The sequence below is a fragment of the Bombina bombina genome, chromosome 2 (assembly GCF_027579735.1).
Source record: "Bombina bombina isolate aBomBom1 chromosome 2, aBomBom1.pri, whole genome shotgun sequence".
Taxonomy (NCBI): domain Eukaryota; kingdom Metazoa; phylum Chordata; class Amphibia; order Anura; family Bombinatoridae; genus Bombina; species Bombina bombina.
Window position 1 is genome coordinate 750,686,687 of NC_069500.1, and position 16,289 is coordinate 750,702,975.

Consider the following 16,289-nt stretch of genomic DNA (forward strand, 5'->3'; position numbering starts at 1 on the left):
ATTTATTTTAACTAGGTAGTTAGTAAATAGTTAATAACTATTTACTAACTAGTCTACCTAGTTAAAATAAATACAAACTTACCTGTGAAATAAAAATAAAACCTAAGCTAGCTACAATATAATTATTAGTTATATTGTAGCTAGCTTAGGTTTTATTTTACAGGTAAGTTTGTATTTAGTTTAAAACAGTTATTATTTAGTTAATATTTGTAACTTTAGTTTAGCTGTATTTTAATTATGTTTAAGTTAGGGGGTGTTAGGCTTAGGGTTACGTTAGGGTTAGGTTTAGGGGTTAATGGATTTATTTAGTGGTAGTGATGTGGGAGGCCAGAGGTTTAGGGGTTAATAACTTTAGTATAGTGGCGGCGACATCGGGAGTGGCAGATTAGGGGTTAATCGTTTTATGTAGGTGGTGTCGATGTTGGGGGTGGCAGATTAGGGGTTAATAACTGTATGTAGGTGGCGGCGTTATTGGGGCGGCAGATTAAGGGTTAATAACTGTATGTAGATGTCGGCGATAAGTTACAATTAAAATAAATAAGCTAACATTATTTAAAAATAAAAGAATTAAATCTAAGATTACAAAAAATAAAAAAGTCTAACATTACATAAAATAATAAACCAAATTATCAAAAATTAAAAAATTAAACCTAATCCCTATGAAAAAAACAAAACAAAATAAAACACCCCCTAATCTAATACTAAACTACCAATAGCCCTTAAAAGGGCCTTTTGTAGGGCATTGCCTTAAATTAAACAGTTCTTTTACCTTAAAAAATACTGAGTCCCCCCTCTAACAGTAAAACCCACCACCCAACAAAACCCCCAAAATAAAAAAACGAACACTAAAAAATCCTTGCCCCTAAAGGGGCATTTGTATGGGCATTGCCCTTAAAAGGGCATTCAGCTCTTTTACTGCCCTTAAAATGGCATTCCCTTTTTTTTAGGAGTGCCCAATAAATCCCTAATCTAAAAAATAAAATAAACCCCCCAAAAATAAAAAAAGCCTAAGTCTAACCCCAAATAGGTACTCACCGTTCCTGAAGTCCGTCGGAGAAGGTCCTGTTCCAGGCGGTGAAGTCTTCTTCCAAGCGGCCAACATCTTCTTCCAAGCGGGGACCACTTCTTTCTTCATCCAGGATTTGAACAGCCTATAGGATTTCAGTAGCTTTCATCCTGTTGGCTGTTTTGAAGACTCAAATCAGCCAATAGGAATGCAATTTGTTTTTTTAGATTAGCGTTTTAATGGGCAATTGTAAAAGAACTGAATGCCCTTTTAAGGGCAGTAAAAGAGCTAAGGGCAATGCTCATACAAATGGGTAGTTAAGGTTTTTTTAGTGTTAGGTTTATTTATTTTGGTGGGTGGTGGGTTTTATTATTGGGGGGACTTTAAAAGGTACTTTGCGATGTGGGTTAATTAGGGGATTAGGATTAGGGGTTAATACATTTATTAGTTTGCGATGTTGGGGTTGTGGTGGATTTAGGGGTTAATACTTTTACTAGGTAGATCGCGATGTGGGTGAATGGCGGATTGGTGTTAATAGTTTAATAAGGCATATTGCGTTGTGGGGGGTTGTCGGTTTAGGAGTTAATACAATCTTTATTAGTTCTGATATGGGGGTGATAGCGGATATAAGTGTTTTACGTGTCAGGTTTATTTTTGGGAGGCGTGTTAGACTTTTACAGGAGATTTGACATATTTTTTTATTTTCTTATGCGCCGGCAGTTTCTTAAAGGGACAGTAAACCTTAAAAATAATGTTATATAATTCTGCACATAGTGCAGAATTATATAACATTATTTAGGTGCTATAGCCATAAAAGCATTTTTTCCTTTTATATTTTGCTAAAATACGGCGCTTTTACAGACCCGCTCTCTGCTCTCTGCTGAGCGGGTCTGTAATATTCAGTCAGCGCATCGGGCCAGCTGTATAGTCCACAGCCTGGCCCGACCGCGCCATAAGACTAAGTGCAGCTCGCTCCTGTGACAGCTGGCCCGATGCGCTGACTGAATATTACAGACCCGCTCAGCAGAGAGCAGAGAGCGGGTCTGTAAAAGCGCCGTATTTTAGCAAAATATAAAAGAAAAAATGCTTTTATGGCTATAGCACCTAAATAATGTTATATAATTCTGCACTATGTGCAGAATTATATAATATTATTTTTAAGGTTTACTGTCCCTTTAAGTGCTGTAAGTCACTGTATTTACGCACATTTCTGGACATCGCTAGTTTATACAACTTACGGCACTTTATGAACTGCCGGCGCCGTATATGTGATACGCCGATGTGCAAGGTGAAATTACAGGGCCGCACGGGTTTCAGCAGTTATGCTGAAGCCTGCGCTGCATATGTAATCTCGCCCGTGATCTTTTCTGCCTTTGTTTGGATACCTTTGACAGTGTAGTTAGTGGAGCAATAAGCTTGATGAGTGAAATGATTGTCCAGTGTAATGTTTCATAGATCAGCCAACTCTACTTGAAAATGTATCCTTGTGGCTCATTACAATTAGGACACAGTACAGTGACATAAAAACAAATACAACAGGCGGACACATGGGACAGACAAGAGTGTAGGTTTTAAAGAATGGAAATAAGTTACACATACCTTGAACCAACATAAATTGTACACAAATATGACAGAAGTTAGTCACATGATCTGCTGAGCTTACCTAAGAGACTGATAAGAAGTTAACCCTTCAGCTTAGTTCCAGTAATTAGTTATCAACATGTAAAAAACGTTTCCAGTGACACTTTCCAGCAGAGCAATCAGGTAGGCAGGTTACAGCAGTACAAACCACACCCAATAACAGTTTCCACAACACTCAAAATGACATAAAATATGCACAAAACTACAAACCTATTATTTAGTGTAATCTGTAGACTGCAGGAGACTCACTCAGATCTTGGTTCACCAAGTTAGATATTTTATTATTCTGCTGTTCTAATGTTAAAAGAATCGGATGCCAAAATAAACACAAACAATAGAAAACCAACAAAGTCTTTTTTTACTTCTCCAGGCAAGGAAGTTTGCCAAGCCCATATAATGCAGGGCAGAGTAACTGATAATTAGCTGTTCTGGGAAAATGTAACAGTTGTCAAGTATTCCAGTATAGTGTGAGGATCAAAGGATCATAACTTTGTTTCCCCCTTTGTTCAGTTCAGCTAGAATTACTATACCTCTTAACCTTTCAATTGGTGAAAATGAGGCATCTGTACTACTGATATTACTTGCTTTATTTGCTGCTTGCACAGTAAGATGGCATTTCCTGCATTAAGCACTCTCAGTTTCAACATTATAACATGCTTGATTCTCATAAATGTATGTTTCTTTTCTCTCAAAAATTAAATAAATGCAGAAGATAGTGGCAAAGAAGGGCAGTTGGAAAGTATGGTCAGCTTTGCATCCAGATTAATTCTTTATTTATTTATGGGGGTTTTTTTTGTTTGTTTGTTTTTTACTTGTGTCAGCTGCACTAACCATAATCCTGCTATGGGTGGAACTACAGGTGTATGATGATACAGGGAAGTGGTTAACTCTCTTCTAATTGAGATAATAGACATGGTCTTGCACCAGTGACTTGGAACCAGCATGAGGAGGGCTGGGGGAGTGTTTGGGTGGAGAGGATGAGACAGTCAGGGGATACGTTTACACAAGATGAGAACATCCTCAGGTTATATTACTGTGACTATAACCTGTGAAGTGACAGAGGGACTTACTGGGTCTCTGCAAAGTCCCTTTAGGGGCACAATAACATTTTAGTTTCCTTTTACAGCTCTCTATGTATTAACCTTTATGATTAATGCTGATTTGGATCCTTTTTGTCACTGCCATTCCCTGGAGAGCACACTGTGCATATAGATGCTGCTATCTGAATCCTTTTAGGACAGCTTAGACGTTCTGTTTGTATTTAGTGCAACTCAGTGAGGCTTTAGATTGGAGAAGCAAGACACATTTGTAGATACTACCTCACAAGATGGGTGGCCAGACAGAGAGGAACCTGCCTGTCATTTCGGCAAAGCTGACTGGTGAGTTGTAAGCAACAGTTATAAGGACATGTCATGGTGTCACCTTGTGGTCCCTTCCATGCTGTCCATCTCTCTAATTGCCCAATTTGTCTTTATCTATGATTATGACCCTCACCACAATTCTTCCCCCTTTTTAAATCCCATCAGGTCCAGGTCCTGGACGTTACCAGCTCCCACCTACTGTGGGTTTTGTGGGCCACGATTACACCAAATTCTCCAGCCCAGCGTATTCCATCCATGGGAGCCATTCTGGTGAGCCCCAACCTCAGGCTAGACCGGGGGACTAAAATAAACGTATTCTTCTTCTATGCCTGTTCCATTCACTCTTATTTCTTCCTGAATTTTCTTTTTTTCCCAAGACAATTCCCTGCATCTGTCTCGTCTCTTTCTACACTTTTTTCAACACCCCTTTCTTTTACTGGTTATTTGCAATTAAAACATGTTTCTTTACTGACTTTTGTGCTTCTTCTGAACTACCCTCATTACATTTTGTCTATAATCCTCCCTTATATTCTCTTACCCTTTGCATGTCTGCATCCTTTTTATACTCACATCTAACACCTTTCCATAACATTACGTCCAGAATATTTACAACCACAATTATTTAACATCAAACGAAGGCAGCCATAATGATATTGAGTATTGTTTATATTTAAAGGGACAGTAAAGTTAAATTTAAATAAATTGGACAGCGCATTACATTTTAAAAAATTTCCAGTATACTTTTATCAATTTTGTGATCCATTGTGTGACTGGAACAAAATTTAGCCCTTTCTCTATTTGTTCATCTTTATATTATATATACATGTTTAAACTTTCTGATTGAATCACAGGAAATGGACACACTTAGAGTTGTCTTTATTAAAGAGACAGTACCGTCAAAATTAAACTTAAAGGGACAGACTGCACTAAAATTGTTATTGTTTAAAAAGATAGATAATGCCTTTACTACCCATTCCCCAGCTTTGCACAACCAACATTGTTATATTAATATACTTTATAGCATTTAAACCTCTACATTTCTGCCTGTTTCTAAGCCACTATAGCCAGCCTCTTATAACATGCTTTTTTATTAGCTTTTCACAACAGGATAATGCTAGTTCATGTGGGCCATATAGATAACATTGTGTTCACGCCCGAGGAGTTATGTAAGATTTAGCACAACACAGTACTAACTGCAAGTCCATAGATAATAAATAAAAAGTCATGTGATCAGGGTGCTATCAGAAGATGCTTAGATACAAGGTAATCACATAATAAAAAGTGTAATAATATAACAGTGTTGGTTATGCAAAACTGGTGAATGGGTAATAAAGGGATTATCTATCTTTTAAAACAATAAAAATTATATTGCAGACTGTCCCTTTAAAGGGACAGTCTACTCCAAAATCTGTTATCTATATGGCCCACATGGATTAGCAGCTACTAAAAATGCATGAGATAAGAGGCGGCCTGCAGGGGCTTAAAAACAGGCACAAACGTAGAGGTTTAAATGTTGTAAAGCATTTTAATATAACAATGTTGGTTCTATGAAGCCGGGGAATGGGTAGCAAAAGCGTTATCTATGTTTTTAAACAATAACATTTTTAGTGTAGGCTGCCCCTTTAAATGGATTAGACAGAGCTTGACATTTTAAACCACTTTCAAATTTACTTCTATTATCAATTTTGCTAAGTTCTTTTGTTTATCCTTTGTTAAAGAGTAATCCTAGGTGAGCTCAGGAGCATGCATGTATTTGTAGCCTTCTGGCAGAAGTGTTTGTAATAATGTTTCTAGCAATATAATATATTGCTGCAAACACTGCTGTCATGAACGCTTCTAAGCTCCTATCAGCCTACCTAGTTTTACTCTTTAACAAAGGATATCAAGAGAACAAAGCAAATGTAATAATAGAAGTAAATTGCAAGGGTTAATTGCACAAACTATCTGATTCATGATAGTTTAACTATTAACCCAAAGATATCTTTATGGTGCAAACCCTTATCTAAATATACCGTAGTATACTGGAAAAAGGACCATAGAGATGAGTAATCCGTCTCTAGGGACACAATGATCTAAAGTTCTCTGCTCAGACGAGATGATCTAAGAAATCTCGTCAGTATGACAAACGTCCCTCAAAAAATGTTAGCAACGCAAATTTTACCTTGAGAAATGTTTATCTCACTATGGGCTAGATTACGAGTGGCGCGCTAACTGTAGCGGGCAAGCGATATGGGGTATTTTTAGGCTTTTTGCATGTGACGGATATATCACGCATATTACGAGTTGAAAGTAAACGTGTTCGATTGACAGTAATTGAATTTAACGCGTGTCGGTTAGCTCGACTTCAGAGCTCTGGTTAACTGTAAGAGACAAAAACATTGCACAAAATACATAAACAGTACAGTTACTCTCATATTAACACTAATACAAATTATTTTTAAAAAATTGCATTAAAAAGTTATAAGGACTCAATGATATGAGGTCTCAGGTGTTAGGGAAAAAAAGGCTGCAAAGGGCTTTAACATAAAGATAGATACATATACATGTCTAAATATGTATGTGTGTGTGTGTGTGTATATATATATACAGGGAGTGCAGAATTATTAGGCAAGTTGTATTTTTGAGGATTAATTTTATTATTGAACAACAACCATGTTCTCAATGAACCCAAAAAACTCATTAATATCAAAGCTGAATAGTTTTGGAAGTAGTTTTTAGTTTGTTTTTAGTTATAGCTATTTTAGGGGGATATCTGTGTGTGCAGGTGACTATTACTGTGCATAATTATTAGGCAACTTAACAAAAAACAAATATATACCCATTTCAATTATTTATTTTTACCAGTGAAACCAATATAACATCTCAACATTCACAAATATACATTTCTGACATTCAAAAACAAAACAAAAACAAATCAGTGACCAATATAGCCACCTTTCTTTGCAAGGACACTCAAAAGCCTGCCATCCATGGATTCTGTCAGTGTTTTGATCTGTTCACCATCAACATTGCGTGCAGCAGCAACCACAGCCTCCCAGACACTGTTCAGAGAGGTGTACTGTTTTCCCTCCTTGTAAATCTCACATTTGATGATGGACCACAGGTTCTCAATGGGGTTCAGATCAGGTGAACAAGGAGGCCATGTCATTAGATTTTCTTCTTTTATACCCTTTCTTGCCAGCCACACTGTGGAGTACTTGGACGCGTGTGATGGAGCATTGTCCTGCATGAAAATCATGTTTTTCTTGAAGGATGCAGACTTCTTCCTGTACCACTGCTTGAAGAAGGTGTCTTCCAGAAACTGGCAGTAGGACTGGGAGTTGAGCTTGACTCCATCCTCAACCCGAAAAGGCCCCACAAGCTCATCTTTGATGCTACCAGCCCAAACCAGTACTCCACCTCCACCTTGCTGGCGTCTGAGTCGGACTGGAGCTCTCTGCCCTTTACCAATCCAGCCACGGGCCCATCCATCTGGCCCATCAAGACTCACTCTCATTTCATCAGTCCATAAAACCTTAGAAAAATCAGTCTTGAGATATTTCTTGGCCCAGTCTTGACGTTTCAGCTTGTGTGTCTTGTTCAGTGGTGGTCGTCTTTCAGCCTTTCTTACCTTGGCCATGTCTCTGAGTATTGCACACCTTGTGCTTTTGGGCACTCCAGTGATGTTGCAGCTCTGAAATATGGCCAAACTGGTGGCAAGTGGCATCTTGGCAGCTGCACGCTTGACTTTTCTCAGTTCATGGGCAGTTATTTTGCGCCTTGGTTTTTCCACACGCTTCTTGCGACCCTGTTGACTATTTTGAATGAAACGCTTGATTGTTCGATGATCACGCTTCAGAAGCTTTGCAATTTTAAGAGTGCTGCATCCCTCTGCAAGATATCTCACTATTTTTGACTTTTCTGAGCCTGTCAAGTCCTTCTTTTGACCCATTTTGCCAAAGGAAAGGAAGTTGCCTAATAATTATGCACACCTGATATAGGGTGTTGATGTCATTAGACCACACCCCTTCTCATTACAGAGATGCACATCACCTAATATGCTTAATTGGTAGTAGGCTTTCGAGACTATACAGCTTGGAGTAAGACAACATGCATAAAGAGGATGATGTGGTCAAAATACTCATTTGCCTAATAATTCTGCACTCCCTGTATATATATATATATATATATACACACAATATACTGAGTCTGTTAAGGAGAAGGTATCAAAAATCCACTTAATTATTAGTTCGGGTGCAGGCCCTGTAAACAAATATTTTTACAAATCTCAAGGAAGAAAAGTTTGAAGAGGTCACAGTAGTGTTCTCTCCAAAAGAGACAGGGATTTCAGCACTCAATTTAAATGTTATATTCAATGCACACATACGTAAGTATTAATTTAGAAATAGGTGTTCCAGGCCTCCATGCAACCAAACAACTTCTGGGTCCCCTAAACCAAAACCACACAAGATTGATATAAATAAAATACATTTATTAGTGCAAACAAAGAAAGAAAAATCAAAAAAATCAATCACATACATTTAAGAATACATTGTGTACATTAAATGCATAGATAAAGCTGGCCAGCTCACTCAGGTTGATATGATGCAGGTGAATACCTAGATATAGGCTTTTGAGTTATTAGGCAACACCCCTACCAGTGGGTAGCCCTGTGTTCCAACAGGAATCTGCTACCATGGATAATAATGGGGATCCATGCGTAATCACTCATATGGTGCACAAATGAAACTGACAACACCTGTCTCAGAGGGTAACCCAAACAAATTTGAGAGTCTTGTTACCATGAGATAAATATTAGGATCTATGCCAGTTACCTATGTGCTGAACTGTAACAATGTAACAAAGTATTACATGCTTATACATTTACACACTTATATTGAGAAAACAACACCCTGACCAGAGGGTAGCACCAATATTGAAAAAAGGATCCAGCTACCTTAGTACTAAATAGGGATCTATGTATCTCTAATGGTAGATGTGTAATCACAGCAATAATGGCAATCACTTATATAGTGCAAGCAGTATAGATTACATAAAATATATGTTAATAGGGCTTTCCACATCCACTGTGATTTTGTTTTAAAGCTTAAGTATATTGCTTTAATGCATGTTCCAGACAGTACATTCCATTACAGACTCGTAAGTCCATGAATACTTTACAAATCACTTTTGTGCGCTTGCAGTCCTTCTCCTTTTAAGCTTGGTATAAAATCCGGGTGCGGTGCCTGCTTGCTGCTGTAGTTAGAAGAGCTGTGTGCCCCAATTGAGGAAGCCCCAATGACATTTGGTCACGTGGGGGGTGAAACGGCCGTTGGCGTGTGACGTCATTTGCACAGCTGAGAACCAGCCCCTGATTGATACTCGATGCAGCACACAGCTCTTCTAACTACAGCAGCAAGCAGGCACCGCACCCAGATTTTATACCAAGCTTAAAAGGAGAAGGACTGCAAGCGCACAAAAGTGATTTGTAAAGTATTCATGGACTTACGAGTCTGTAATGGAATGTACTGTCTGGAACATGCATTAAAGCAATATACTTAAGCTTTAAAACAAAATCACAGTGGATGTGGAAAGCCCTATTAACATATATTTTATGTAATCTATACTGCTTGCACTATATAAGTGATTGCCATTATTGCTGTGATTACACATCTACCATTAGAGATACATAGATCCCTATTTAGTACTAAGGTAGCTGGATCCTTTTTTCAATATTGGTGCTACCCTCTGGTCAGGGTGTTGTTTTCTCAATATAAGTGTGTAAATGTATAAGCATGTAATACTTTGTTACATTGTTACAGTTCAGCACATAGGTAACTGGCATAGATCCTAATATTTATCTCATGGTAACAAGACTCTCAAATTTGTTTGGGTTACCCTCTGAGACAGGTGTTGTCAGTTTCATTTGTGCACCATATGAGAGATTACGCATGGATCCCCATTATTATCCATGGTAGCAGATTCCTGTTGGTACACAGGGCTACCCACTGGTAGGGGTGTTGCCTAATAACTCAAAAGCCTATATCTAGGTATTCACCTGCATCATATCAACCTGAGTGAGCTGGCCAGCTTTATCTATGCATTTAATGTACACAATGTATTCTTAAATGTATGTGATTGATTTTTTTGATTTTTCTTTCTTTGTTTGCACTAATAAATTTATTTTATTTATATCAATCTTGTGTGGTTTTGGTTTAGGGGACCCAGAAGTTGTTTGGTTGCATGGAGGCCTGGAACACCTATTTCTAAATTAATACTTACGTATGTGTGCATTGAATATAACATTTAAATGGAGTGCTGAAATCCCTGTCTCTTTTGGAGAGAACACTACTGTGACCTCTTCAAACTTTTCTTCCTTGAGATTTGTAAAAAAAATAAAATATATATATATATATATATATATATATATATATACATACAGGTAGCCCTCAGTTTACGCCGGGGTTAGGTTCCAGAAGGAATGGTTGTAAATCGAAACCGTTGTAACCTGAAACCCAGTTTATAATGTAATTCAATGGGAAGTGAGGGAGTTAGGTTCCAGGCCCCTCTCAAAATTGTCATAAGTAACACCTAATACATTATTTTTAAAGCTTTGAAATGAAGACTTTAAATGCTAAACAGCATTATAAACCTAATAAAATAATCAAACAACACAGAATATTTAATTAAACTAAGTAAAATGAACAAAAACATTTGCTAAACAGCATTATAAACCTAATAAAATAATCACACAACACAGACTTTACTTGCATTTTTCTGCAAACAGTTCTTTCTATGCATTCCAATCTGGACTGATTTGTAGAAAGGAAGATCTTGTTCCTTTGCAAGCAGCTCGATAGCTCAGGTCTGGTTAAACTGATTAATTTCAGCTTGCTTGGCTTGCATATCTTTGCTGCAACACAAGCGGACAGCCCCACCTACTGGCTATTTTAATCAATGCTCTGTTTCTCAATGCTTTTCAATAGCAGTCACATGACTGAAAAAAGGTTGTTATTCTGAAACAGTGCAAATTGAACCGTTGTAAACCGAGGGCCACCTGTGTATATATATATATATATATATATATATATATATATACAGTTGTACTCATAAGTTTACATACCCTGACAGAATTTTTAAGAGAATAGGAATGATAACACAAAAACTTTTCTTTCACTCATGGAAACCATTTATTATCAATCAACTGTGTTTACTCTTTTTAAATCATAATGACAACAGAAACTACCCAAATGACCCTGATCAAAAGTTTACATACCCCAGTTCTTAATACCATGTATTGCCCCCTTTAACATCAATGACAGCTTGAAGTCTTTTGTGGTATTTGTGGATGAGGCTCTTTATCTTCTCAGATGCTAAAACTGCCTATTCTTCCTGGCAAAAAGCCTCCAGTGCCTGTAAATTCTTGGGGTGTCTTGCATGAACTGCACGTTTGAGATCTCTCCAGAGTGGCTCAATGATATTGAGGTCAGGAGACTGAGATGGCCACTCCAGAACCTTCACTTTATTCTGCTGTAGCCAATGACATGTCAACTTGGCCTTGTGTTTAGGATCATTGTCATGTTGGAATGTTCAAGTACGTCCCATGCTCAGCTTCCGGACTTATGAATACAAATTTTCCTCCAGTATTTTTTTTATAACATACTGCATTCGTCTTGCCATCAATTCTGACAAAATTTCCTGTGCCTTTGTAGCTCACACATCCCCAAAACTTCAGCGATCCACCTCCGTGTTTCACAGTAGGAATGGTGTACCTTTCATCATAGGCCTTGTTGACTCCTCTCCAAATGTAGCGCTTATGGTTGTGGCCAAAAAGCGCAATTTTGGTCTCATCACTCCAAATGACTTTGTGCCAGAAGCAGAGGCGTAACTAGAAACCACAGGCGCCCCCCCCCCCCCCAAAAAAATGTGAATTTGATACATATCTTTTTTTTTTTTTTTTTACATTTAACACAGAATAAAAAAATGTGAATCAGATTACATGTCTGCAAAAGGAGGTACCCTGTGCCCACAGTCTGTGAGATGGTCTGACCCCCTATTACTGTATATAGTGACACTGTTTAACCCACCAGTACTGTATATAGTGAGTTAGTGACACAGTCTGTAATCTGCCGGTGAGATGGCTGGCCTGACCCTACCCGCCCCAGTACTTTATAAAGTGACCACAGTAGTCAGTGACATTGTCCAGCCCCCCCATACTGTATATTAGGGTTGCCACCCGTCCCTTAAAATACAGAACACTTATAAGTTACACATGCTGCAGGGTGTGCAGGGAGGAATATGAATAGTGCTCTCCAGAAACACAATATATATTCCTCCCTGCACACCCTGCAGCATGTGTAACTCTTAAGTGTCCAGGAAAAAATGGCTGAGGTGGCAACCCTAACTGTATATAGTGGTACTGTATAGTGACACTGTTTACCCCCTGCCCCCATAGTTTAGTAACAAGGTCTGTAATTTGCTGGTTCCACAAACATACACAAACACACATACATGCCTAAATACACACACAGTCACATACATACACATACACACACACATAAACACCAATGGGTAAATCAGAAACACTACCCCTTTAGTCAGAGACACTAGTAAAGCATCATGTCACACTCACATGATATCAGTGCAGGCAGTGGCAGGTCAACGTTTTTATTGAAGAATCTGGGAAGACCGCTCCGGACCTCTGCTCTGCGCCGCCTTCGCTGTGGATGAAGATGATGGACCCTTCTGGAAGAAAACCTTATCCGCTGGACTTCTAAAACCGTGAGTACCTATTTGGGGCTTTAGTGTTAGTTTTTTTTTTTTTAACTTAGGTTTTTTGGGGGCTTTCTTAAAAAGAGCTAAATGCCCTTTTCAGGGCAATGGGTAGTTTAGGTTTTTTTAGTGTTAGTTTTTTTTTTATTTTGGGGGTTTGGTGGGTGGGGGTTTTACTGTTGGGGGGGACTTTGTTTATTTTTAATCTAAAAGAGCTGTTTAACTTAGGGCAATGCCCTACAAAAATCCTTTTTAATGGCTATTTGTAGCTTTTTTATTTTTATAGGGATTAGGTTTAATGTTTTTATTTTGGATAATGTGTTAATTATTTTTTTTAATGTTAGATTAAGGTAATATAATTTTTTTGTATTTTTTATAGTAATGTAGTTTATTTTTATTGTAATTAAGGGGTTAATTTAGGGGGTGTTAGGTTAGGGGCTTAGTCATTAAATTAGTTTTTTGCATTGTGGGGGTTGGCGGTGTAGGAGTTAATAGGTAAATTAGGTTTAATGCTTTGTGGGGGTTTGACGGTTTAGGGGTTTATAGATGTATTAGGTAGGTTGCGATGTTGGGGTTTGCGGATTTAGGGGTTAATCATTTTATTAGGTAGTTTGTTTTTCTTAATACTTCATACAGGCGTTTAGGTTTTTTTTGTAATACTTATTGCGTACGGTTAAGTGTTTTATACATACTTATTGTGGGCAGTTTTGTTTTTTTTGTAATGCTCCGTTTGCCTTTGCTGCATCCCGGTGGATTCCGAAAATGGCAGGGTGGTGAAAGAATCCACCACCTTACCATTTACGGAATCCACCTGGATGCCTCGCGCTGCCAACATTCCTTTGAGAATGCGTGCGCAACTGCAGACGGCAACGGACATTACAAACGCAACTATAGTATAGATATCACCATAAATATTATCTCAGCGGTGTACTCCAATGTATTAGATATAACCTAGGTTACAATATTATTTACACTCTGTTTCAGTGGTAACCTATTATATTAACGTATTATATATTTATGTAACAATATTTTCTGATCAGTTAATCCTTATTAAAACACGATTATATTTATGTAGAAAATAGATTATGAATCAATTATATATGTCAATGTTGTTACAATTTTCTATACCAAGCAAGCTATAAAAAAAATATTTCTATAAGTTAAACTTATTCAAAATGATTTGCTTATTAAAATCACACCTTACCATTAAACATACAAGACAATTTATAATTAGCCAGCTACACTTGCTCCAATACCACAATATGGACTACTAAACTTGACAATGCTTAGTTAACAATATAACCAAATCCTAATAAATCTATGGAATTTTCAGAAAAATATAATTAAACTATTTAGCCCACAAATGGTTCTATATAACTTAAATTAAACCACTAGAGATTGTTGCACAATACTACCAATTCAACATATGCCAAATAATCTAGCATGAAACACTTCTTATTATTTTACAGCAACTCCAAATCAATTTCCTAAACATAAAATACAAAATCTCTATTTTCGTCTATGGTCAAATTACTTAACTTTGAATACTTTTTTATTCTTACCTAAGCTACCCTAGTCTATGCAGTGTTAATTTATAAATACACAATACCCTTTTAAATCACAGCTACAATTTAACTATAGCTATAGAATACCTTTACCACCAATCTGAGAATTCAATATCGAGATGTGTCTATTGTCATATTTTTAGGGGAAATATTTGCACAATGTTGGAAGAAAATTAAGCCCAATAATCACTTATCCAGAAAAGATTGGTCTTACAGAAAACTGTTCGCACACTTGTGTCTCTCTTGTAAGCAAAATGGCAGAATAGCAGGATTGCAACAGGTCAGGTTCAGTCAGTCACCAAACAGATTCCAGCAAAAGGCCCTTTCTCTTTATGCAAGGAGTTTTTGTCAGAGACCAAACTCCTCCCCATTTCTTAATCATCCAATAGACTTGGATACGCACGTTTCGGAGCTTTACACTCATTGGCCCTTTGGTAATGCCTGTCTCTTAACAGTCAACCCTTTTGGCTGTAATACCAGTTTTAGTCAATCGGGGGTAGCAGACATAGAAAAATTGTTTCATAATCAAATACTGCTACAGTTTAATATATATATTTTAAAGTGTTCATTAAATACACTTATGTTTCCTAGTATTAATAGACTTATCTGGTCAACATATATGGAACTATTTAATACTACTGAAGATGTGTATATCAATACCAAAAATATGTATATTTCACTTATAATATACCTATTAATATATATACATATGATAATGTTTCCTCCTATTTCATATTTTAAAAGATGTATTTAATAGTCACATTTCTATGAGTGGACTAGGGGTATAACTTAATACTTTCAGCATTATATGAATAAGTACTTAATTTATGAACTTTGAAGTGGTATCAATTCATCAATATTTATAGTATATTTTGACTTGATTTGTATATCAGTTAATTTAATATACTGGTATATATCGCATTTCCCTGTCACCATCTTATATCATATATGTAATTGGAAGTGAACTCTACAGTAACTAATTATTAGATATATTTATTGGATTTTCATTTCCTATTAATATAAATATACTCCATATTTAGTACATCTCTTGCTGAGTGTATAAAACATATGATATAATTTTCAGCATCAATTACACATGCATTTATCAGATGTCTGAAAAACAAGGAAGATGTTATTTATTCTGAAGAAGGTTGGTAAAACATTTTAAATTCACCAATATAGCTGTAAGATTTTAATGAGTATAAAAATGGTGTCCTTATTGTTAGAGAGAGGTTAGTGTGTCCTTCTGACAATTCTAACACTAGGCATGATGTAATGCTGATCTAGTCAGTAAGCAAGTATATAACATATATGGATATGGGAAGAACATGCCCAAAAGTGTATTATCAGCAGTTTAAAGGGTATAAAAATCTGTATGAGAATAGGGTCTTTAGAGTGCCTCTCTGAAGGGAAATTATCAAGTTACACTCCATGACGTAAGGCCTCCCACAGTTGAAGCAGCAATTGGCTGTTCCAATCATCCTATTGGCTGATTGGAACAGCCAATAGAATGAGAGCTGCTCAAATCCTATTGGCTGATTGGAACAGCCAATAGGATTTTAGCAGCTCCATCTTGGATGACGTCACTTGCATTGAAGCTCCAGTTTACGGCTGCGACCGTATGAAGAGGATGCTCTACGCCAAAAGTCTTCAGGATGGACCCGCTCCGCGCCGGATGGATGAAGATCGAAGAGGCCGCCTGGATGAAGACTTCTTGCCGGCTAGATGGATCTTTCAAGCAGGACTTCAATAAGTGTAAGTGGATCGTCGGGGGTTAGCGTTAGGTTTATTTAAGGGTTTTTTGGGTGAGTTTTATTTTTAGATTAGGGTCTGGGCATGTAAAAGAGCTAAATACCCCTTTAAGGGCAATCCCCATACAAAGGCCGATTCCAGGGCAATGGGAAGCTTAGGTTTTTTTAGATAGTTATTTTATTTGGGGGGTTGGTTGTGGGGGGTGGTGGGTTT

At 37.3% G+C, this 16,289-nt stretch overlaps 1 protein-coding gene across 1 annotated transcript in view; it reads left to right on the plus strand.

Annotated features, from left to right (window-relative positions):
• ODF3L2 (outer dense fiber of sperm tails 3 like 2) overlaps nt 1-16,289 on the plus strand; it is a 53,565-nt gene that overhangs the window by 21,347 nt on the left and 15,929 nt on the right. The window contains exon 2 of the mRNA XM_053700033.1: nt 4,174-4,278. Within this exon, the coding sequence (XP_053556008.1) occupies nt 4,174-4,278 (105 nt within the window). The remainder of the gene's footprint in view (nt 1-4,173; nt 4,279-16,289) is intronic.